Source organism: Schistocerca cancellata, chromosome 6, assembly GCF_023864275.1.
Source record: "Schistocerca cancellata isolate TAMUIC-IGC-003103 chromosome 6, iqSchCanc2.1, whole genome shotgun sequence".
NCBI lineage: Eukaryota > Metazoa > Arthropoda > Insecta > Orthoptera > Acrididae > Schistocerca > Schistocerca cancellata.
In genome coordinates this window covers 330,408,227-330,433,487 of record NC_064631.1, presented here as the reverse complement: position 1 = coordinate 330,433,487, position 25,261 = coordinate 330,408,227, and the positions used below count along the sequence as shown (strand labels likewise).

The window sequence follows — 25,261 nt, the reverse complement described above, 5'->3', positions numbered from 1 at the left end:
TATGTGGCGTAATAGATAAGCGCGTGGAAGCTGATGAGGTTCTATGCTGAATGTCTACGTACCTCCCGCGCGCATTCGCCCCCCCCCCCCCCCAGAGAGAGAGAGAGAGAGAGAGAGAGAGAGAGAGAGAGAGAGAGAGAGAGAGTGAGAGAGAGAGAGGGGGGGGGGAGAGAGCGAACGCGGGGAAGGGGCAGGCCATGCGTGCTTTTCTCAGGGCTCACATTCAGTTGGCTCTTTCACCTATGTTCAGCAGAAGTGGTTATCAGGGAGGTTCTGAATTAAGTAGAAGAACATCATTTCGTGTGTAGAATAGTCGCCTGACTATTTTATCGCTACTCTTCTGCAAGCACTTCACAGTTGAGTTTTGAATTTCAATTTCGTTTCGGTAGAACTGTATTCATTCAGATTCTTCCTTCTACTTATACCACTGACGTCACATTTTCATTCCTAAAAAAACACTTGTCATTTTGCGACAAATGAACAGAGACGCCCTTCCAGAATGGATCGGTAAGCAACGGAGTGTACGCTGTAATGAAATTTCCTATCAGATTAAAATGGGAGGAAAGAAGGCAGGAAGATTAGGGTTTAATTTCCAGTCCATGACGAGGTCATTAAAGACGGAGCACAAACATCATCTCATAATTAGAAATAGTAAGAATTATTTTAAGAAAGAAGTTAGTTAGTGTCCCATCGTTATGACAATTCTATCCCCACCCCACCCGAACATCAGAACATAGTAGTAACCACTATGGCTTATTGGTAGTTACACACAGTTCGACACAAACGCTGGGCATACTACTTGTTGGTGCAATGTCTCTGGCGTTAGTCTTCTTTATAAATTATTCCAACATCTCCATACACATTCATTAGTAAAAATGGGAAAATTTATTTGTGCTGCATTCAATTTAGCATATTCATAATCCACTGCACTTTTCCTCCGAAGAACTTTCAGTACTTCAGCTAAGTTCTGGAGACATTATCACAATTAGGAGACATTGACCCAATCGGGCACTACAGCAACGTTATCTGCCTTAAGGACTGCTATATTTATGAGATTTTCTTTCCTTCTACTTTTTAAGTTATCTGTTCACCATGCGCGCGGGGTTGCTCGAATTCACAAACCATCCACTAAGTACTTTATAACATGTCCTCTAGCTATTTGAAAAGTTTATGTACAGTCAACATTAATCAGCAGATGTTAACTAGCGTAGGTGCAAATTTTAACCACCTTGAGCAATACGTCTATCAGACACTTCAAACGTTTAAATGCTTACGACCATCTTAAATTTACCTGAGATATCTGTAGAAGCAAAAATTCTGAAGACTCAAAATATGTATCACCTGTATTCCTTTTTGTTTAAATTAAGTCGTTTCGCAGAGTGAGTCTAGAAGCGAAGTAGCAAAGGCATCCAATATTCTATAGCATGTCCTCCATCGCTTTCGCGCGAGCGGAAATAGGTGTTATGGAAGAGTCGTAAATGAAAATGAGGCTCTGGTTGTAAGCAAGGCACGTCCTGCGACTGCGGGCCTTGCTGGCTTGCAGAATGCTCTTCTAAAATAAATCGACGGCAAAGGAAGAAGGCAGAAACAAGAGAAAAACTGTAAGTACGTCAGGAGAATATGTATACCCCGCTTACGCGCCAGCTAGAAGTACAAAGTTTCTTTCAGATAACGTAATACCACAAAGACTGCAGCACGCTGTTCGCAATAGAACGAGCCAGTGGCTGCAAACTTGCTACAATTGGGATAACAGTTCTGATATTTAGAAACACCCAGACGCACACTGATCCGGAGAGAACCCGATCAGATTGTTATACTTTTGTCACTAAAAGAGATAACGTTGGGATAAGATAACTGCAATGGTCAACGGTTAGTTTATTGCTTCCTTGTTTACGATGAAAGGCCCTATTCTCAAATATGAAAAAATTTCATGTTTTAACTCTTTACTGCTAATACTGTAAACTTTATATCATATGTGTAATCTAGAAGTTTTGCGACTTGTAATAGCAGCAGAATAGAAGTTACAACTTTATATATAAACTCTCTCGCGCTCCAGAAATAAGAGACTCTTTGGTGTATAGTGGACAGAGAAACAAAAATATACAGTGCATCGTACAAGCAAACTGTTAGCAACGAGGATCAGAAAGAACAACAACGAGAAGTATACAGAAATAGTTTTGCGGTTATCAATTTTGTTTCATGTAAGGATAGGCCTAAACTCGTCGGACTTACGGATAAAGCAACATTTCCAGTGTCACGGGTAAACATTATACATTAACGTTTCATTTCTGAGCAATTCTGTAATTGAATGGAGAATATGGAAGACATAAAACGAAAAATAATACAGCGTTACCCACTTCAATTTCGTTGGTTTGATTATTGGAAACAAGCTTTTAATATATCTTGTGTTACGTTCTATTATTTTCTTTGATAATGTGAAAGCTGAAAAAGACAGGTAAGTGCATTCCAGTTGTTAAGAATACTGAGTGAAATATCACTCACTCACACAACCTGACTTTCTTCTGCTCAGGGCATCACTTAGGAAAAATAGTTCAAGAAAGCGGTTGTCGCGATTACAGAAAAAAGTAACAAAGAAAGCAATTTAAAGCCGTTTCGAAGGCCTTCTACATCTACATCTACATTTACATCTACATCTACATTTATACTCCGCAAGCCACCCAACGGTGTGTGGCGGAGGGCACTTTACGTGCCACTGTCATTATCTCCCTTTCCTGTTCCAGTCGCGTATGGTTCGCGGGAAGAACGACTGTCTGAAAGCCTCTGTGCGCGCTCTAATCTCTCTAATTTTACATTCGTGATCTCCTCGGGAGGTATAAGTAGGGGGAAGCAATATATTCGATACCTCATCCAGAAACGCACCCTCTCGAAACCTGGCGAGCAAGCTACACCGCGATGCAGAGCGCCTCTCCTTCCTTAAATTGAATCAAAACTGAACTGCAGTATTCATATTATATTGGCTTCCTTTTTTATATTAGCATTGCCTAATACCTAAAAACGATTAAACGCCACTAGTTCGTAGAAGAAAAACTGTAGTTAGTACTTACATTGTCTGCGTTTTAAAACAAGTTTTGAGCATGATGTATAGTAACCTTAATTATGCTACTGCGTTGTTTAAATGCAAGGACTACACTTATTGACAATATGTGGAGACATCGTTCTGTTTCAAGAACGAAGATTCGATCGCTCTTTTACGTGTTCTAGTACTACGATGATCTTGGCCTGATTCAGACTAGGCCGATATAAAGAACGATGCGAAAAGCCATAGGCTTGTCTGACTGGTACAGAAACTTTGAACTTAACTAGCAGGCATACGTACTCAGCGCGCGAGAACCCGTTTAGCGACTAAACGAAACAGAAGGTGGATATACGAAAACCAAGAATCGGCTGTCGGCGCAGAAACTACGAGTATTCAGCTGTCCACCAAATATCGACAACGCATGTAATAGCCCGCAGAAACAGTAGCACAATTATTCACATATACCACGCTCAATTTGTGAGAGCAGTGAAATTACACGTTCGTTAACTGTCAATGACGTAATGTACTATTCCTTGATGATGGAGAAATTTTTATCACTGAGGATTAACAAAAACGTTATCTAACGTGCTTGCACGTGATGAAGTCACAGACTTTCAAATGTGCTGATCTTAATAAATGAAATATAACTTGAAGTTACTGACTCTAAAAGTTCCCCTCTGGGGAGGCACCTGCAATGCAAAAATATGACGTATCATAGTTATTAATACATCTTGACTAAACAGAAGCGTTTTTTAAGAGCACGCTGTTTAGTGGTGGTGCTCGTTTAATTATAAGTACAGCACACGTGCAAAATTTGGCATATTATTTTATACATTGATCATCGTAGCTCCTTCAATACAACAATATTAGAGAAGGTTCTTGTTGAATTTGTGGCCTGATCACAGCTTTATTCTCGTAGACGTCGTTGTCTCCAAGCCAATGCTCACGTCGCCCTGCTTTAATACTGTTCGCACATAAATTTTATTTACCCTGTATACCTCCACCTCTTATGGTGTGTAGGCGCGTTCACACTGACCACGGAAATTACATGTGGCCTACAATATACTCCACAAGTACTGCAGCCGTATGTTCGGAAAGACTTTCGTCCACTGCTGTCAGGCAATGTTTATGACAATACATTTATGGGCCAGAACTGTTTACACGGGTCATAACATTGCTGCGGAATGGACGAAAGTGATGTAGTGGAAGTGAGTGAGGCTCTACTGTTAATTGCATCCCACAAGGAAATAAGTTACCAAGATAACTGTCTGAGGGAGATATTTGGAAACTGCGGACCATACTTAAATCCACACGCACACTTCTGTTTACATGTTAACATGTTTAATGTTACCATAAGTTTTGCAGATTATAACCCGTTTTACATTTACACTACGTAATTCGCCAGAAAATACAGGAAATAAATTATACAACTTTATAATGAATAACCGTAAGGCATTTATCATGCCTATGGTTTTACTGCCATATTTTGCAGTGGCGTCCATCTCCGCCTGTCTTGTTACATTTCCTAAAAAAAATATACACTCTTTTGTCAAAAATACACGAACGATTTTCTCTGTGACCTTGTGACAAGACGGAAAGCAATGAGGAGTCCTTCGTTGCTTTACATGCATCTCCCTCCAGTACCTGAAGAGACAAATTCGATCCCAAAATTTGTTTTTCATTGTCACAGAAAACTATTTCTGCTATTTGAATGCTGTTCAACGTTGCTTTCGATATACATTCTAAATTGTCGTCGGTCGCATAATTCTGAGTTCGGTTAATCGACAAACTCCTTCTCATTCAGACTGTTCACTCGCTGAAAGTGCCACACGGTAAACATCACATATTTCAATGAGAGGAATGTTTATTTCAGATAGTGCACGGGAATCGTATCGAAATTTATCTTTCCTTCTAATGCGATGCAACCTTATTTTGCACATTTCCGCAATTTGTTCGCCTTGTGGAATCGGAGAAATCTAGTACCAGGTGGGACTGACGGATGACATCGAAAAAGTACAAAGAAGGGCAGCTCGTTTTGTATTATAGGGAAATAGGGTAGATAGTGTCACAGACATGATATGTGAATAGGGGTGGCAATCATTAAAACAAATGCGTTTTTCGTTGCGACGGTATCTTCTCTTGAAATTTCAGTCACTAGATTTCTCCTCTGATGCGAAAACATTCTGTTGGCACGATAAAATAAGAGAAATCAGGGCTCGCACAGAAGAATTCAAGTGCTCGTTTTTCCCGCGTGCTGTTCGAGAGTGGAACGGTAGAAAGATAGCTTGAAGGTGGTTCATTGAACCCTCTGCCAGGCACTTTATTGTGAATAGCAGAGTAATCACGTAGATGTAGATCATCTGCCCTCGAACACCAGTTTATTCGCTTTTCTCCCTGCGGGAAAGTTGACACGTTTCGTTAGATTCTTAATTTAACCTAAAATGAATGTGTGTTGTATACAATCCTATGTCTAAGATAACCGCTAATTAGATCAATTCTCCCACTTACTATCACAATGTGAGGAGGAGCAGTGGTTAGCACATTGGATTCGCATTCGGGAGGACGATCGTTCAAACCTGCATCAGGCCATCCTCATTTAGGTTTTCCATTATTTCCCTAAATCGCTTGAAGGAAATGTTGGGATGGTTTCTTTGAAAGGGCACGGCCGACTTCCTTCCCCATTCTTCCCTAATCCGTCCTCTCCCCCAAATCAATCAACCAACCACTTACTCTCATTCACTACATTAGTCCAAAATGACTGCTTTGTACCACGTGATGTTCAACTGGCCAATGGTAGCGTTCACTTGTCTGCTATATGACATAAAAGGTTGTCGCTACTTCTTTTTTATTCAGAGCTTTACTTGACTTCGCACTGCAGCGCTGTCGGCAGGAGAAAGAGGAAGCAAGGGTTAGGGTGAGAGGCAACCGTTTACAGATGACGGCATAGGTAAATATGGCCCAGCCACACTAAATATTCTCCTGGTGAGACGTCGGCGATACGTCTCCAGCTCCCTACAGCAGCATGGCCTATCCCCAATATTGCCGAGCCATACGAAAATATTGCCAAGTACTGTAGCCAAATCGCAGCGATGTTGACGACAATAGTATTGCAGCCACAAATTGTCATAAAATATCGCCTGTGTAGTCGCAGCTTAACGCATCCAGTATGGCATCACCTCTGGACATTTGTCCCCGTATTATGGAAATTGAAGAGCGGAGTGGTGGGAAAAAAGGAAAGAAAAGGAACTAGTGATAGCAGCTGCTTAGGGGCTGTATGTGGAATCGGCAGCGACGAGTGAAAATGTGTACTGGACCGGGACTCGAACCTTACCAGGCAGTTGGGTTAACCACTGCCGCGCGGGATTAGCCGAGCGGTCTAGGGCGCTGCAGTCATGGACTGTGCGGCTGGTCCCGGTGGAGGTTCGAGTCCTCCCTCGGGCATGGGTGTGTGTGTTTGTCCTTAGGATACTTTCGGTTAAGTAGTGTGTAAGCTTAGGGACTGATGACCTTAGCAGTTAAGTCCCATAAGATTTCACACACATTTGAACATTTGGTTAACCACTGTTCACTCTGGGACAGTGCACCCCACACTCCCCATGCGTGCCCTCCATGCTGCTAATTTTAGAATCCCGTTGGTGGTCGAACGTAAATGCGCATCCGCACTGAAGGCTGTGGATTCATTTCCCATCAAGGCGAATTAATTATACACGAATGCGCGGTGTTTGTTTTTTTCGACGCGTCCGCTGATTCCGCATAAGGCCCGGTGCAGCTAATATGGTTTGTTCCTTCCCTTTCCTTTCTCCCCTATCCACCTTCAATTTACGTAATATTTACCACAGATGCGGATTCTGCCTGGCATATGTGCTTTCGGATATGTACGAAAGAACAGACATCACGCGTTCATATATAACTCGTCCCCGTGTCATTACTAGTCCGTCTGTCGCGTGCCATCTCCGTGGTTCCCGCGTAGTGGCCGCCACAGCAGTCCGTCTGTCGCGTGCCATATGTCGGTGGTTACTGGATAATGGACGCCACAGCAACTGGCGCACACAGGAGTAGGCGTAGCGGGCGCCCACGCCACGGAGCCTCCGGCCGCTGCTGTTGCGATGAATGCGGCCGGTCGTTGCCTCCGGCCAGCTTCCGGTCGGCGGAAAAATCTTCCCTTGCGGCAACTTCTGCTCTTCCTGCGCCGCTGCCCAATGTCTCCATTCGATTCGGAGACAGTATTTTGAATCACAGCAGAATCTACCAAACGTTTCATATTGCGTCGCCTTAATTTTTAAGTTGATTAAAAGTCGCGCTCTCTGACCGCTAAATAGCGATAACATCTGTGACAACGATAAAAGACAGCGGCGTCAGAGATGATAATTAACAAGCAATCCAGTGTGCACTAATTAACTCACACCTGTCTGTCTGTGTTGAGATCTGAAAGAGACTAGACGCTTGTATAAAAAATGTTCGCACGTCATATATTATTAACCTTGCAAATGCATTACGTAAACGTTGCGTTTGAAAATATATTCAGGACAGCTTTAAAAAGTTATCTGAATATTTATCAGTCCACGAAAATCCATCATAACAATGTTGGACAATCGTGAGGGCCAGCAAGGCACCAGCAACAATGCACGGAAACACCAACGTGTCGCCGCAGCGTTGAAGAGGTATAAAAAAAATTATTTCAAGAAAGGACGTAACAACATTTTTTTAAATTTTTATGTCTTATGTATTGATAACGAAATATTATCGTTCAATTTTTTCATTAGCTACGGTGACTGTTCGGCTAAACAAAACCCCTTTTGTCCGATAACATTTTCCAGAATAGTCTCAAAAATCATCTAACCCTTTAAATACTATTTCCCTGATCATTTCCAAATCCTTTTCCAAAAATTTTCCTACAATTGTAAGAATTAATAATCGTACTATCGCCGTAGGACGAAGTCTGCGTTCAATGCATGAAATTTTGTAGATATTTAAAATCTGGCTACTAAAAATGCACATTGTTTTATCATACACGTCTCGTTCTATTCAGATGAAAACATCGACAGTGGTAGCACTTTAGTCTGATTGCCGCTTACCTATGGAAGTGTACCCTGCTTGCAGGTTTAACAAGTATTCCTCCGTTTCCGCACTGTTTCCGTTGGTCTAATTTCACGTTGGTGCACAGCAATACGCATTTATTCACGCGAAATACGACAATATATTTTACCACAAATGTTTTATTTACGATTGTCTGATAAACGTAAACACTTTTGCCTGTTTTCTACATTTCTTTGCACAAGATACATAATGGTAGTAGAGGGTAGCACTATAATGTGGTAGTAGAGGGTAGCACTATAATGGTTGGAAAAAGTCATGGGATACCTCCTAACAGTGTGTCGGACATCTTTTCGCCCGATGTAGTGCAGGAACTCGACGTGGCATAGACTCAAAGTCGTTGGAAGTCCCCTGCAGAAATATTGAGCCACGCTGTCTCTATAGCCGCCCATAATTACTAAAGTGTTGCAGGTGCAAGATTTTGGGAACGGACTGACCACTCGATTATGTCCATAAAAGTTCGATGGGATTCATGTCGGGCAATCTGGGTGGCCAAATCATTCACTGGAACTCTACAGAATGTTCGCCAAACCAATCGCGAACGGTTGTGGACTGGTGACATGGTGTAGTGTGATCCATCAAAAATCCATCGTTGTTTGGGAACATGAAGTCCATGAATTGCTGCAAATGCTCCCCAAGTACCCGAACAGACCAGTAGAGCCAGTCCATATAATGAAAACACAGCCCGTAGTATTATGCAGCCATCATCAACTTGCGCAGTGCTTTCTTGACAACTTGGGTCCATGGGTTCGTGGGGTCTGCATCACAATCGGACCCTATCACCAGCTCTTCACAAATGAAATCGGGACTCTTCTGATCAGGCCACGGTTTTCCAGTTGTCTAGTCACCAACCGATGTGTTCATGAGGCCATCAGAGGCACTGCAGGCGATGTCGTGCTGTTAGCAAAGGCACTCGCTTCGTTCGCTGCCATATTTCACTAATGGGAGTTTTCGCCGCACTATCCTAACAGCTACGTTTGTCATACGTCCAACATTGGATTTTTGCGTTTAGTTCACGCAGTGTTGCTTGCCTGTTAGCACTGATAACTCTACGCAAACAACGGCACTGCTCTCGGTCGTCACGCGAAGATCGTTGGCCACCGCGTTGTACTTGGTGAGGGGTAATATCTGAAATTCGGTATTCTCGGCACACTATTGACACTGTCGATCTCGGAAGACTGAATCCCCTAACGATTACCGAACTGGAATGTCCCATGCGTCTAGCTCCAACTACCGTTCCGCTTTCAAAGTCTGCCAATTCCCGTGGTGCGGCCATTGTCACACCGGAAACCTTTTACATCTACATCTACATGACTACTCTGCAATTCACATTTAAGTGCTTGGCAGAGGGTTCGTCGAACCACAATCATACTATTTCTCTACCATTCCACTCCCGAATAGCGCGCGGGAAAAACGAACACCTAAACCTTTCTGTTCGAGCTCTGATTTCTCTTATTTTATTTTGATGATCATTCCTACCTATGTAGGTTGGGCTCGACAAAATATTTTCGCATTCGGAAGAGAAAGTTGGTGACTGAAATTTCGTAAATAGATCTCGCCGCGACGAAAAACGTCTTTGCTGTAATGACTTCCACCCCAATTCGCGTATCATATCTGCCACACTCTCCCCTACTACGTGATAATACAAAACGAGATGCCCTTTTTTGCACCCTTTCGATGTCCTCCGTCAATCCCACCTGGTAAGGATCCCACACCGCACAGCAATATTCTAACAGAGGACGAACGAGTGTAGTGTAAGCTGTCTCTTTAGTGAACTTGTTGCATCTTCTAAGTGTCCTGCCAATGAAACGCAACCTTTGGCTCGCCTTCCCCACAATATTATCTATGTGGTCTTTCCAACTGAAGTTGTTCGTAATTTTAACACCCAGGTACTTAGTTGAATTTACAGCCTTGAGAATTGTACTATTTATCGAGTAATCGAATTCCAACGGATTTCTTTTGGAATTGATGTGGATCACCTCACACTTTTCGTTATTTAGCGTCAACTGCCACCTGCCACACCATACAGCAATCTTTTCTAAATAGCTTTGCAACTGATACTGGTCTTCGGATGACCTTACTAGACGGTAAATTACAGCATCATCTGCGAACAACCTAAGAGAACTGCTCAGATTGTCACCCAGATCATTTATATAGATCAGGAACAGCAGAGGTCCCCAGGACGCTTCCCTGGGGAACACCTGATATCACTTCAGTTTTACTAGATGGTTTGCCGTCTATTACTACGAACTGCGACCTTCCTGACAGGAAATCACGAATCAAGTCGCACAACTGAGACGATACCCCATAGGCCCGCAGCTTGATTAGTAGTCGCTTGTGAGGAACGGTGTCAAATGCTTTCCGGAAATCTAGAAATACGGAATCAACTTGAGATCCCCTGTCGATAGCGGCCATTACTTCGTGCGAATAAAGAGCTAGCTGCGTTGCACAAGAACGATGTTTTCTGAAACCATGCTGATTACGTATCAATAGATCGTTCCCTTCGAGGTGATTCATAATGTTTGAATACAGTATATGCTCCAAAACCCTACTGCAAACCGACGTCAATGATATAGGTCTATAGTTAGATGGATTACTTCTACTACCCTTCTTAAACACTGGTGCGACCTGCGCAATTTTCCAATCTGTAGGTACAGATCTATCGGTGAGCGAGCGGTTGTATATGAGTGCTAAGTAGGGAGCTATTGTATCAGCGTAATCTGAAAGAAACCTAACCGGTATACAATCTGGACCTGAAGACTTGCCCGTATCAAGCGATTTGAGTTGCTTCGCAACCCCTAAGGTATCTGCTTCTAAGAACTCATGCAAGCAGCTGTTCGTGTTTCAAATTCTGGAATATTCCATTCATCTTCCCTGGTGAAGCCACTGTGCACAAATGACAGCTTCGCCAATTCACTGGCCTTTTATACCTAGTGTACGCGATACTACCGTCATCTGTATATGAGCATATCGCTATCCAATGACTCTTGTTACCTCAGAGTACCGAGATAGTTCATCTAGCCCAAGAACAGAAAATATAGACGATTTTTGCCTGTTGTAGATATCGATACTGCCACGATATTGGTCGTTGGAATTCCCAGACTATCGAGGATGTTTAATATCAAGTTTAAATTTTTGGATAATTCTGCATTCCCTATTGCAATTTTTCGTTTGTTATATTAATTTTGGAGTTATATTAACATGCTATGCCGAGTGGCAATTGCAGATGCGTTGACTCCGTCTGCTCTAGTCACTGCTACGATTACTGGTTAAGATTAGGAGCGAGTCTCCAGAGAAGAAAATGGAATGTATCAATGGATATTTTGTGGGATATCGGACCTCACCCCTTGTGTCAGTTACCAGTATTACTTTACTTTGAAGCATTACGCTTAGGCAGAGAGAGTCAGGGAATGTTTGTACGTAGAAAGAACAGGTCGAAATCGTTTTCAAATCGACAGGGGGTTACACTTCATCGCAGCATAGCCAATTAGAGACAAGTATTATTTTGTAAATTATTAACAACAAACCTTCCTCGTGAATCGGTCAACCTATTACTGAAAACCAGATCAAAATCCCTACACTAGGTCCTGAGATTTTTGAACGATTAAGAACGCAATCAAAATTTGTAATGGAAAAAAAAATTATGGTGGTGTTATAAGAAATAACCAATTTTCGAATTTTTTCCTTTTACTAATACTGCTTCTTGCCAAATTTCATATTACAGGTCAACGGGAAGTATCCTACAGATTTTGTTGAGATTAAATTTCGTACGCCCCGGGGAATGACGCCGTTAATATGTTATATAAATTTTAACTTGATACCTCTATCCGTTCCTGAGAAAATGGGGACTTACCAATCGGAGACTGGTTGACGAACAACAAAGAGATCTTTTAACGGTTCGGTTTTTATGTACTGAGGTACAGAATCCCTTTTAAAAAACAAAGAAAAAAAGCGCTTTTAACTTGGCTAGCATAAAGACATGAGGTAATACTAGTTGTGACTACCTGCGCCAGCCCTGACATTGCGATTAAAGTTAAGGGGAGTTTTCCATAGTTTGCAGTAGTGACTAATTTTTTTTTTTAATTCCTCGATGCAAGCCTTCCAAACGTGCTGTAACGAGCAAGTGATCATAAAGAGATATGATTAAAACATCAAACATGCGATGCCTAAAAACCAAGAAACGTCACGTCGCAGTCACACGTGCCAATACAAGAAGTCAAATTCCATTTGCCAAAATAATTTTAGAGCGAATGGAGAAGTGTGCTATTAGGAGTGATACGTAGCAATGAGAGCGAGGTTTTAAAATGGTGAAACGTCCAGATGTCACAAAATCTCTGTGTTAGCGACAGAACACTTTCCGCCTCATATGATGTGACACACGAGTCTAGTTTTACATGCACATGACTAATGTACACTTGTTTTTGTTAGTAAATTACTTCTCCTTTGCTTCCAACATATCCAAGAAAATATTGTTTCTTCTACATACGTATTTCATTTCCACGAAGAGAAGAACCTGTAATGAAAGGTTGTAGCTGATGGTGTCTTAATCTGGCATGGTCAGTCTTTTGTAACCTGCGGGTCACTTCGTCACGTGACGCGACAGCAGCGCTCCTAACGAATAAAGTCAAAACTATAGTGTCCGTGACAACGTGTATGGAGTAACACACCGATATGAATGGCACCTTTTTCGACACGCCACGCCAAAAAATTGTGTCTGAAAACACGAGTTTCTTGAAACTTCCGTTGCAAAATTCCACAACGTCGTTAGTAAATAAACTACATTCAGGACGCGGAATAGAAGTACATATCTGAAGATGCGATACCAGCCACCTTGGAATGTCACCATGGAAACTTAAACGCGTATAAAAGCAACTGGTTGCAGTTAAATCATTACAAATTACCTTCACTTTAAATAGTGGCAATGTTCTAATACGTCCACAATGTAAGGAATTATTTATTAATGAACAAATACCGAGAATATTATGGACAGCATCAATACTGTTCACCAATATTTCTACTACTCCCTCAGATGGTCATTATACTGACTTATTGACAATAATATTGAACGTGTGAGGGACCCTTAACTTCCGTGTGACATTTCTACCATAGCAGATGATAGTGGCACACGAATCTCATGTTAGCACTGCACGAAATGGCGAAACTGCTCAAACCCACGACAGCAGATCTCAATAAAACATTTACAGAATGTACTGTACGGCCAATGAGAAAGCAACATTCAAGTGACGTAATAGTAGCGCCTTTAACGCTTGAGTTCGAAGGTGTAGCATCCGCGATGTAAAAGTTTGTGGATACTGTATTTTAACTCGGTGCTAAGCTAGCCGACATGCCATCACAATAAATTATATCACAAAATACGCCTTTTCAAGAAGCGTCAGGCAAATTTGGTCACTCCCACCAGCCTGTGTCCGTGGATTGCAGCACGTTTCGAGCCGCTGTTCACCTCGATGACGGCGTTTGTGGAGACCTATTGTAGCAAAGAACGTGATTCACCCGAAGACTGACCCGTTTCCATTGAATGACCCCGATGGTCCCGTGCCCACTGCAAGTGTATTTGACGATATCGTTGTGTCACCACGTGAACACGTAGGGCTGGTCTGCCTCCGGAGCTGCATGTTCAACAAAATACGATGAAAAGTGTGTTCCGAAACACTTGTGCGTGCACCAGCATTGCACTCTTTCGGCAGAGATGCCACAGATCACCGTCTATCCTTGACAGAGGAGACACTCTTCCGAATCACAAGATCTGTGAAGAGTCGTGGTCGTCCAACCATTTAGCGCCTAGAGGTAGTTTCACTGCCTTTCTGCCTCTTTCCATAGATGCTCACGAAAGTAGAACGTGAACATTCGATCAGCTTCGCTGTTTTCGAGGTACTCGTTCACAGGCTCTGCGTAATAACAATCTGCCCTTTCTCATATTTGCGTATCTCAATGGATTTTCCCAGTTGCAGCCCATATTTTCGCTAGGATGATCCCTCGTCCATGTCTGCTCCGCTTACATATTTGTTACCACGTCACGTGTCCGCAAAGCCACGAGGCGGGATCCAACGTCGCCATGGGTAGTGGTCTCAATGTTTTGGCTAATCAGTGTATTTATGTTCATGTGATTCCACACGTTTTGGCATTCGATAGCTTTGCTGTTACGTCATACATAGTATCCGTAAGTCAGGTGCAATTCAAAGCCTTTCGAGCTACAGTCAACGTCAAATTCTAAAGGCATTCTTTATTATTAGCTAAACTAATCAGACTATAGGAAAGTTGGACAGGTTTCGAAAGTGACCGACAACTAGTCTCCTACTATACATCGACGGTTGGTTTACAAAAAGTTGTGGAGGGGAGGGATTATCAAATATTAGCCCGCGAGAGATCAAATTAGGCGAACAAATATGCAAATTTAAATGCTGTTTTGTGTATTCTGAATCAAAGGCTAACAATAATTATCCTTGTCAACAAAGACGTCCCTTACGCTCTCAAACCTCGTGATGGTTTCCTTTCAATCAACAATGAGGTCACAGCAGCATCCAATGAAATTTCCCACGGGAACTTCTCTTGGTGACCTTCGCTTCGCTAGCAGGGTAGCGCAACTTCCGTTGCATTTATCAGGAAGGCCGAACTAGAAAGCTTCCTGTTTTCGTGTCGCTAGTAAGGCCGGATGGTTATCTACAACCTAACTCGTTAACACTGGACTATGAAAATGATCGATGATAGAGAAGGGTGGGGAGAGAGGGAAGGAGAGGGAGGGAGAGAGAGAGAGAGAGAGAGATTGTTTAACAGGACGAAAGATTAAGGGAGTGCAGGTGATGGTTTGCAGACTATTCGTCATCAACAAGCAGTTCCTATTCATGGAAAATCAGAAACGTACTGCCCATGGGAGAAAATTACATTTTTATTTCCTTACGACGTAATAACGGAAGACTTTTACAATCGTTAGTGGTTTCGGTTATACAAATGGTTCACAACACTGTCATACAACTAATAGCAAACGTCTCTTACCGTTTTCTGAAACTGTGTCTAAATGAAATGAAAAGAAGTGTACAGCTTCTGCTCTGATTGTATTTGACATTCACGAGGGCGGACCGGGGGAGGGGTTGTACATCACTTGTAATTTCCTCATGCTGTACTCCGGTGCCTTCATGAACAAGAGCATTCCCGTTTTAGTATCGTGATACAGAAGTAGTCACATCGAGAATATGGTACGTCAGGAAAAAGAATAGGGGCCTGTGTACTATTTTTAGAGGATGCACAGTACGGGGAATGACCTGCGCGGAACGGCTTGGCTGATAACACACTTCCTGGACAGTGTTCGTCCGCAGTGAGAACCACAGTGGGCAAAAACTAGGCAGTTGCGTAGGATCCTTATCACACTTCCAACGGCCGCCTCTAGCTACAAACAGGAAAACTGCAACAGCTGTCACGCCACGAGTCCACATTCCTAATAAAAGTTGAGAATGGTGTTATTACGCGATGACACCATTATCGACAGCCCACGGTCGTTTCTGCCCCTAGGAATGTGTCACGAAAAAATTCTTCATATATATTCACGTGTCATTTGCGTTCCTGTAAGCTATATTTCGCACGGGCTGCGTAGAAAACACCTCAGTCATTTTCTAGACTGAGTTGTATTATTCAATTGTAGATCATCTCAAGGTGTGATGCATTAGAGTCTCAAAATTCTTATCCATCATTTCCATTCTCTAACCAGGCATAAGTGTCGTTTTTACTTCTAAGTGTCTCCCTACAGTTAAATCTTGATTACTGTGAAACCGCGATTTATTTGGAGCTTCAGATAGTTACAAGAACGAAGCAAGATGGCGTTATGCTTAAATCCATAACCTGCAAACCACTGAAGTGCTTGGCAGAGGGTTATGTTCCATACTACCAGTTATCAGGGCTTTTCCCCGTTCAATTCACGTATGGAACGTAGAAAGAATGACTGTTTAAATGCTTCTGTACGTGCTGCAGCTAAACTAATCTTGTACTCACTATCCATAGAGTCATCCTAATTTAAGGCCGGTTCTGGCAACTTTGTAAGTAGGCCTTCTCAGGTTAGTTCACGTCTATCTTTAAGAGCCTAACAGTTCCGTTTCTTCAGCATCGTAATGACACTCCTCCATGGATCAAACAAACCTGTGGTCATTTGTGCTGCCCTTCTCTGTATCGTTCAATATCCCCACTTAGTCTATTTGGTACGGCTCTCGCACACTTGAGCAATATTTTAGAATCGGTCACATGAGTGATCTGTAAGCAATCTCCTTTGAAGACTTATTGCGTTTTCCTAGCATTCTATCAATAAACCGAGGTCTGCTACCTGTTTTACCCACGATTTAGCCTATGACATCATTCCATTTCATATCCCTACATAATGTTAAGTCCATATATTCGCAGGTGTTTACCGATTCCAACTGTGAGTAGTCACAGATTACTACGTTTTTTCCGTTTTGTGAAGTGCATACTTTTACATTTTTATACATTTAAAGTGCGTTTCCATTCTTTGAACCACCTTCAAAACTGATCAAAATCTGACTGAATATTTATGCGGCTCCTTTCAGACGCTGACGGCCTTGCAGCAGTTGTAACAACGATTCGCGTCAGATCACGGAAGTTACGTGCTGTCGGGCATGGCTGGCATTTGGATGCGTGACCGTCTGTGTTGGCCGAGCGCTGTTGGCAAGCGGGGTGCACTCAAACCTTGTGAAGCCAAGTGACCAAGTGAGGAGCTACTTGACTGAAGTGTAACGGCCCCGACCACGAGACCCGCCAGGAGAGCGGTGTGCTGACCACATGCCCTCCAAATCCGCATGCAATGATGCCTCCCGGTGAGGATGACACGGCGGTCGGTCGGTAGCGCTGGGCCTTCCGAGGCCTGCTCGGACGGAGAGAGAGAGAGAGAGAGAGAGGGAGAGGGTGTTCTCTCACACTGCACTTCATTAAAGATAACTGCACCATCTGCGAAATGTCTGGGGTTACTATTAATACTATTAATATTATCCGCAAGGTCATTAATACACACATCACGAACAGCAAGGGACCCAAAACACTTCCATGGTGGACACCCTATATTATAGTAGATTCCTCGTCCTACATGTAAGTAAATGCAAATAAAAAAATATAGACGCTCCATTTGCAAGTTAGAATGATTCAACTGTTATTTACGTCCCTACTGAATTCTATTACAATATCTGATGTATAGTCAATATTTGATGTATTCCCTACCTAGCAGGTGGCCACTGGGGGCTGAACCGCACAATAATCCTGGGTTCTGTGTGGGGCAGCGGTGGGGTGAGTGGACTGCTGTAGCCTTAAGTTTCCTTTATGTGTGTGTGTGTGTGTGTGGGGGGGGGGGGGGTGCGTGCGTGCGCGCGCGCTTTAAGTATGAAGAGGCGACAATGCCGCAGCTTGTTGCTGTAGCCTGTTGTGGGGTTGTGTACCACTGCAGGCTACGGCGGGGACGAAGCCCCTCCGTCGTTTCTAGGTCCCCTAGTTCCATACAATACAACCTAAAATGAACTGTCTGCCATGTTTCCCCTAAAGCATACGATTTTCATACTAGTTAACATATGTGTCACGTTGCGAGTGCAAATTAAATGCATTGAAGAATTCTTCCTAAATGTGGGTTCTCCTCAGCTGTCAAGTACACTAAACACTGCTTGGTTTTAGCACGTTTACGTTTCCATGTGATCCCCCAACGAAAAAAACAGATGTGCCATACATTGCCGTAGTGACAACTAGCAACCAGGACACGGAGCTCAATTGTGTATTACTGCAGATACATGCCATAAATACGAAACTAATTGTATAGAGTTGCGTTTCTTCCCCCAGTCGAAAACTATACTGAAGAAGTTCGTCTCAAAATTTTAGATTCCTAAGATATTTTCGCAATTGGCGAAGTTGAAAACAATATTTATTGTGATTATTTATACGTGGTTGTCATAAACATATATGCACGAACTGAATAACACTCAACCCCATTTCTTATAGGACTAGAGATAATTAAGATATTTTCATGGTGGATTGCCAATAGTGCACAGTAACATAATCTTCAGAGTTAGTTTTGGGTAATAGGCCTAAATGAACATACTTCTAGGTTTGAGTTCTTGCATGGTCCAATTTCCCCTGTGTATAATAAACTGCCGCATTTCTTAAAAAAACTACTACAGATTAAAAAATAAATACCACTTTTGGGAGTGCCTATACATGGACAAAAACTAATAAATAGGCACGGTCATAACACACCTATTTGAAGACATTGGTACCAAATTCTCAACGCATTATATTTTAATATTTACGACCTACAACACTAGTTCCGAGCCTATATATTTTAGCCGTGTAATATTACATTTTAATTCTTCTATTAAATGAAAAGGGCATTGTAAATATCTCTACACAGATTACTGTTTGGCACACTTCATAAATATGAAGAGCCAAAGAAACTGGTACGCCTGCCTAATATCGTGTAGGACAACAGCGAACACACAGAAGTGCCGCACAACAACGTGGTATGGACTCGACTATTGTCTGAAGTAGTGCTGGAGGGAATTGACACCTTGGATCCTTAAGTGTTGTCCACAAATCCGGAAGAGTACGAGGGGATGGAAATATATTCTGAACAGCATGTTGCATGGCAACCCAGATTTGTTCAGTCTGGGGAGTTTGGGGGCCAGCAGAAGTGTTTAAACTCAGATGAGTGTTCCTGCAGCCACTCTGAAGCAATTCTGGACGTGTGGGGTGCCGCATTGTCCTGCTGCAATTGCCCAAGTCCTTCGGAATGCGTGATCAGACAGGATGTTTACGTACGTGTTACCTGTCACAGTCGTATCTAGACGTATCAGGTGTCCCATATCACTACAACACCACACGCCCCACACCATTGCAGACACTCCACCAGCTTGAACAGTCCCCTGCTGACAAGCAGGGTCCGTGAATTCATGAGGTTGTCTCCATACCCGTACACGTCCATCCGCTCGATACAATTTGAAACGAGACTCGTCCGACTAGGCAACATGGTTCCAGCCATCAACAGTCCAATGTCGGTGTTGACGGATAGACAAATGTAACGTATTGCGAATACTTAGAAAGAAGGATCCTTTATCGTATGATTATATGATAGCGGAACAAAACACTGGTAGCAGTTACTTCTGTAAAATATCTGGGAGTATGCGTACAGAACGATTTGAAGTGGAATGATCATATATACCAGGTTGTGATTCATTGGGAGAGTCCTTAGAAAATGTAGTCCATCAACAAAGGAGGTGGCTTACAAAACACTCGTTCGACCTACATTTGAGTATTGCTCATCAGTGTGGGATCCGTACCAGGTCGGGTTAAGATCCAAGGAAGAGCGGCGCGTTTCGTCACAGGGTTATTTAGTAAGCGTGATAGCGTTATGGAGATGTTTAGCAAACTCTAGTGACAGACTCTGCAAGAGAGGCGCTCTGCATCGCGGTGTAGCTTGCTGTCCAGGTTTCGAGAGGGTGCGTTTCTGGATTAGGTATCGAATATATTGCTTCCCCCTACTTATACCTCCCGAGGATATTACGAATGTAAAATTAGAGAAATTCGAGCACGCACAGAGGCTTTCCGGCAGTCGTTCTTCACGCGAACCATACGCGACTGGAACAGGAAAGGGAAGTAATGACAGTGGCACGTAAAGTGCCTTCCGCCACACACCGTTGAGTGGCCTGTGAAGTATAAATGTAGATGTAGATGTAGGCGAGGAGTAAAGGTTTGAGTCGTGCAGTCATCAAGGGTACACGAGTGTGTCTTCGGCTCCGAAACCCATATGGATGATGTTTCGCTGAATGGTGCGTACGCTGACACTTGTTGATGACCCAGCAATGAAATTTGCAGCAGTTTGCGGAAGGGTTGCACTTCTGTCAAGTTGAACAATTCTCTTCAGTGGGCTTTGATCCCGTTCTTGCAGAATCTTTTTCCGGACGCAGCACTGTCGGAGATTTAAGGTTTTATCTGATTCCTGATATTCACGGTACACTCGTGAAAGGGTCGTACGGGACAATCCCCACTTCATCGCTGTCTCAGAGATGCTGTGTCCCATCGCTCGTGCATCGACTATAGCACCACGTTTAAACTCACTTCGCTACGGTCGCAGGTTCGAATCCTGCCTCGGGCATGGATGTTTGTGATGTCCTTAGTTAGGTTTAAGTAGTTCTAAGTTCTAGGGGACTGATGACCTCAGCAGTCAAGTCCCATAGTGCTCAGAGCCATTAGAATCATTTTAAACTCACTTAATTCTTGACACCTGCCATAGTAGCAGCAGTAACCGATCTAACAACAGCGCAGTATTTTTGCCTGTTTATATATCTCTGTATTTGGATACGGATGTCTACACCAGCTTCTTTGGTACTTCAGTGTTTACAGGAGCTCGAAGTTCGGGGATGATGTCACAGGGGCCGCGGGCTCATTTGTGATCCGAAGTACTCACCGGCTCGTGAACGGAGAGCGCCCTGCGCTTGCGCAGTCCGGCGTGGAGGCGGCGGAGCAGCGGCACGGAGCCGCCCCCGCGGCCGGGCGTGGAGCCGCCGCCCCCGGGGGTGGCCGCCTCCTCGGGCTCAGCGGCGCGCTGGCGCGCGTCCAGACGCTCTGCGGACCGGCTCAGCGCCGACGCCATGTGCGCGTGCCGCGGCGCCGACGCCGCCTTCACCTGGACGGGCGTCGCCGGCGCCTCCAGCAGCCGCTCCTGTTGTCCGGACCCGGGCGACGTCGACGTCGGCGTCGTGAACGACGAGCAGCGCCTGCGCAGCCGCCGCCACCGCTGCGAGATGCTCTTGTTCCACAGCGCCAAGTCTGCAACAAAATACGCGCCACGTGTCAATTCCTTGCAAATCGTTTCTCATGTTCAACTATCGGGTTCTGGAGCACCAGCAAGATGAAAAACACAAAAGTCGCAACAAAATAAATTCGCCGAATGCGAATAACTTGGCTTCGGCTGTGTCTGGTGTGCAGTGTATAGCTGCGACTATTTAGTGATGAACATAGGAGACTATGGTGTAGGGATGTAGACAGTGTGACATTTGGAAGTTTGGTTAAGGGGAGCGCTCGTGATAAGTGGGAGACCCCGGTTCGAGTCCCTGTCCGGCACAAATTTTCATACGTCACCAATAAATAGTACTAACACAGCTGAAGTAAGTTAGTCCCATTAAGCGAATTTATTTCGAAGTAATTTTGGTATTCTGTCTTTCTTCAAAAACGTCTGTTCATCCAGACATGCAAGACCTTCTCACTCCCCAGAAATTTAATGAATAAAAAGGTCGTATTACGCTGCTGAGTTCTAAGCAGCTAGCGAACTTAGAAACTTCGCGCCTTCGGATTCAGCACTCCACACCACGACTAACTGACAGCACCTTTCTGTGGGGCCGGCTCTCATGAGGTTGCTGTGCTACAGACTGCTGCTTTGGTCAACAGGCCCGTCCTATCTAGCCACTGTCACGAATGATAATGATGATGAAATGATGAGGACAACACAAACACACAGTTCCCGGGCAGAGAAAATACCTAACCCGGTCGCGAATCGAACTCGATCAGGTCTTGATGATGAACAGATGATACTTTCAAAAATCACGGAATTTCATAAGCACTAGTCGACGAAACGTCCGAACGTTAGAGCATTATTTAAATAAATAGCTTTTTGATGTAACATGTTTTTAAAACGGATGAAAAAGTACAGTATAATTTCGACTAGCCCTATCCAGTTTCGCAAACTAGGGCTGTTGATAAAATATAGATATATATACAATACTTCTTCCATTAAATGTTGATATATATTGGCGATATTCTCCTCCAAGATATATCGATACAAAAATGACAATATCAAGAGCCGACATTTTTATATTATAACATATTCTTTCGCAATTTTCGGTAAATATTTGAAATAGTAGCAGAACATCATTTTACTTTTACATATGAAGGATTCTGACTACTTCTTGAGCTTTCATCACGTCCAGACTTTCTCTTTGACTGTGTGAGGCAAGTATAGGTGACACAAAGTAGTAGTCCGAATGCATTTGGGAGGAGGGGCAATTGGAATTGACACTTGACACGTGTGAGGGCAAATGCTAATGTAATCGGCCCACGGCGCTACCAATAGAAACTGCTACGTTCAACTTCATCACGCGATTTTGACACTACAACTGCTAGGTCTCTCGCGTTGGCGGGAAAAAAAGGAGAGGAAGTCACCATGAAGTGTTCCTGACAAATCTGATATGTGATGAAACTGAACGACGGACATCTTTTGTTGTGCCACTTACATGCAGTTACCGTTCTTACCAAAGTAGTTATCGCCAAGCGTGAACGTGCATCGTTTTCCTTTCAACTCTTGCTCAAAGGGGAATGGACAGGCTGCTACCTTGTTGATTTACAGAATATCTAATAACAAATCAATACTTAAATGTACAGCTCGAAAACCGGCATTATATTTACAATGTGCAGTCGATATTTTTATAGGCCAGTTTGTCGATATACCGATACTTTTCTTCAATATATCGATGACGAAATTGAATAGAAGTATATTTTGCGTTTGAGGGTTGGTTTCTTACGCCCTTGCACTGATGCGCATTTGAAGAATGAACAACGCGACTATGGACTGAGTGTTCATCAAGTTCTGAAATGTATCATACAAAAATAGTTATTCCAATGCGTATAATTGTAAAGTCGTGTTTATACAATAAACGAATAAACATGGATACTGCTACGAGAGATAAACAAAAAATGAGGTAGGTCGGCCCGGAAAGAGAGAGGGGGTAATGTGTGAGCAAAGCTACAGTTTGCCCTGGGCAAAGGTCACGTGCTGAGTTGCAGGTAGTGTGTTTTTTACCGAACTGTTCGATATTTCCGCCCCGTGTTCGGTGTTCAGAACCGTAGTATGAATGGTTCGGTATTTTTAGAATTCCATCCAAAGCATTAATTTATTTACTGATTTGTAAAATTATCAAAACCATAATTAATATGCGGAAAGAGTCTTCAGTCACATGAATCATTTGTGGTCTGACGCTAGAAACAAATTAAGACCGATATGGTAAAAGAAGAATTATGCATTCGTTGAAATTTGAAGTTTTCAACAAGCAATGACTTTACCAAAAAATTAAAGGTCACAAACGTATGTTGAAGCTGTAACTAGCAAACATAATTTTTTAGTGTTTGCTACACGTTTTGTTGTGGTCACGCTCAACTTAGCAAATACTTTCGCCAGGTATTGTTCGATAATTTTGGTAATTTAATCTGGCATCCTAGTCATGTCTCAGGCACAGAATACCATAATCGTACGGAACGCACACAGATAGACCCCCTACTTGCAGTATCTCTCATCCGATTCAATAGCGGTAAATAATCCGTCACAACGGGAATTTTATGAAGAGCTTCACTGGAATCTTTTACTGCCTTCCCTGACATTTGTGGCAGGGACATGGGAAGACAACCGCGATTACCTGGGAGCCTAAAAATTAGCTTCAAACCCGTTGGAGATCGGTGAGCTCTATCGTTCACAATGACTTCACATTGTAGAGAACAGAGCGAAGTCGACCCGTCACCCTTAGCGACCGACTGTTATGCTTGTTATGCGTGCCGGTTTCCCGTGACTCACGCGCAAATGCGGTACGCATGGAGACGGCAATAGGCGGCGTTCGCGGCCTATTGTGTTCAGCCGGCTGTCGTGACCAGGCACACACTCAGCCAGAGAACCTGCCGACAGAGCCCAATGAGCGCTCAGTGATGAGTACGGCATTTGAAATGCGGAGACTGAGAGCGTTCAAACCACACATTAGTCCAGCGTTACAGTGATGTGAGTCCAGCGTTACAGTGATGTGAAGTTAACAGTACTTTCCAACACCGACATGTGGGGACACAATGTAGAGTTTCACGCTGAAGCTCACAATAAATAAGGGGAAGTAGAAAATGGATTTTCCTTTCTTTGACGTCTGAAACGACGAGCGGTGGCGACGGAACCAAACTGGGAAAGTGGATGACGGAGTACAGAAAATTCTGTAAATTTTTATAGCATACCATGGCCGAAGATTCTGTTTCAAAATGATAATATTATGTTTAGTTTGCCATTAAGTGCCGACGAATATTGCACACATCTTCGGCCTGTCGTTCACAACTTAATGGTATCCAGTGCCGTAACAGTTTTCTATAAAACTGGACGATACATAGAAATATTGCTACGGTATTGTTCAGGTGAAAGCAGTTGCACGATGTGGCACTACCAAGTAACATATTTCTATGGAACTTGAACAATACATAGAAAGAACTGCTTCGTGAGTGTATACAGGGTGGTCCATTGATAGTGACCGGGCCAAATATCTCACGAAATAAGCATCAAACGAAAAAACTACAAAGAACAAACTCGTCTAGCTTGAAGGGGGAAACCAGATGGCGCCATGGTTGGCCAGCTAGATGGCGCTGCCATAGGTCAAACGGATATCAACTACGTTTTTTAAATAGGAACCCCTATTTTTATTACATATTCGTGTAGTACATAAAGAAATATGAATGTTTTAGTTGGACCACTTTTTTCGCTTTAGTCACAATCGTATAAGTACGTGGTATCACGTAACATTCCGCCAGTGCGGACGGTATTTGCTTCGTGATGCATTACCCGTGTTAAAATGGACCGTTTACCAACTGCGGAAAACGTCGACATCGTGTTGACGTATGGCTATTGTGATAAAAATGCCCAACGAGCGTGTGCTACGTATGCTGCTCGGTATCCTGGACGACATCATCCAAGTGCCCGGACTGTTCTCCGGATAGTTCCGTTATTTAAGGAAACAGGAAGCGTTCAGCCACATGTCAAACGTCAACCACGACATGCAACAAATGATGATGCCCAAGTAGGTGTTTTAGATGCTGTCGCGGCTAATCCGCACATAAGTAGCAGACAAATTGTGCGAGAATCGGGAATCTCAAAAACGTCGGTGTTGAGAAAATATCTATGCACCAGGAATTGCACGGCGACGACTTCGAACGTCGTGTACAGTTCTGCCACTGGGCACAAGAAAAATTACAGATTTTTTGCACGCGTTCTATTTAGCGACGAAGCGTCATTCACCCAACAGCGGTAACGTAAACCGGCATAATATGCGCTATTGGGCAACGGAAAAT

The 25,261-nt window shown here is 43.3% G+C and overlaps 1 protein-coding gene across 1 annotated transcript in view; it reads right to left on the bottom strand.

Moving 5' to 3' along the window:
• Nucleotides 1-25,261, bottom strand: part of LOC126088312 (uncharacterized) — a 557,842-nt gene that overhangs the window by 39,850 nt on the left and 492,731 nt on the right. The window contains exon 2 of the mRNA XM_049906443.1: nt 20,589-20,950. Coding sequence (XP_049762400.1) covers nt 20,589-20,950 — 362 coding nt within the window. The remainder of the gene's footprint in view (nt 1-20,588; nt 20,951-25,261) is intronic.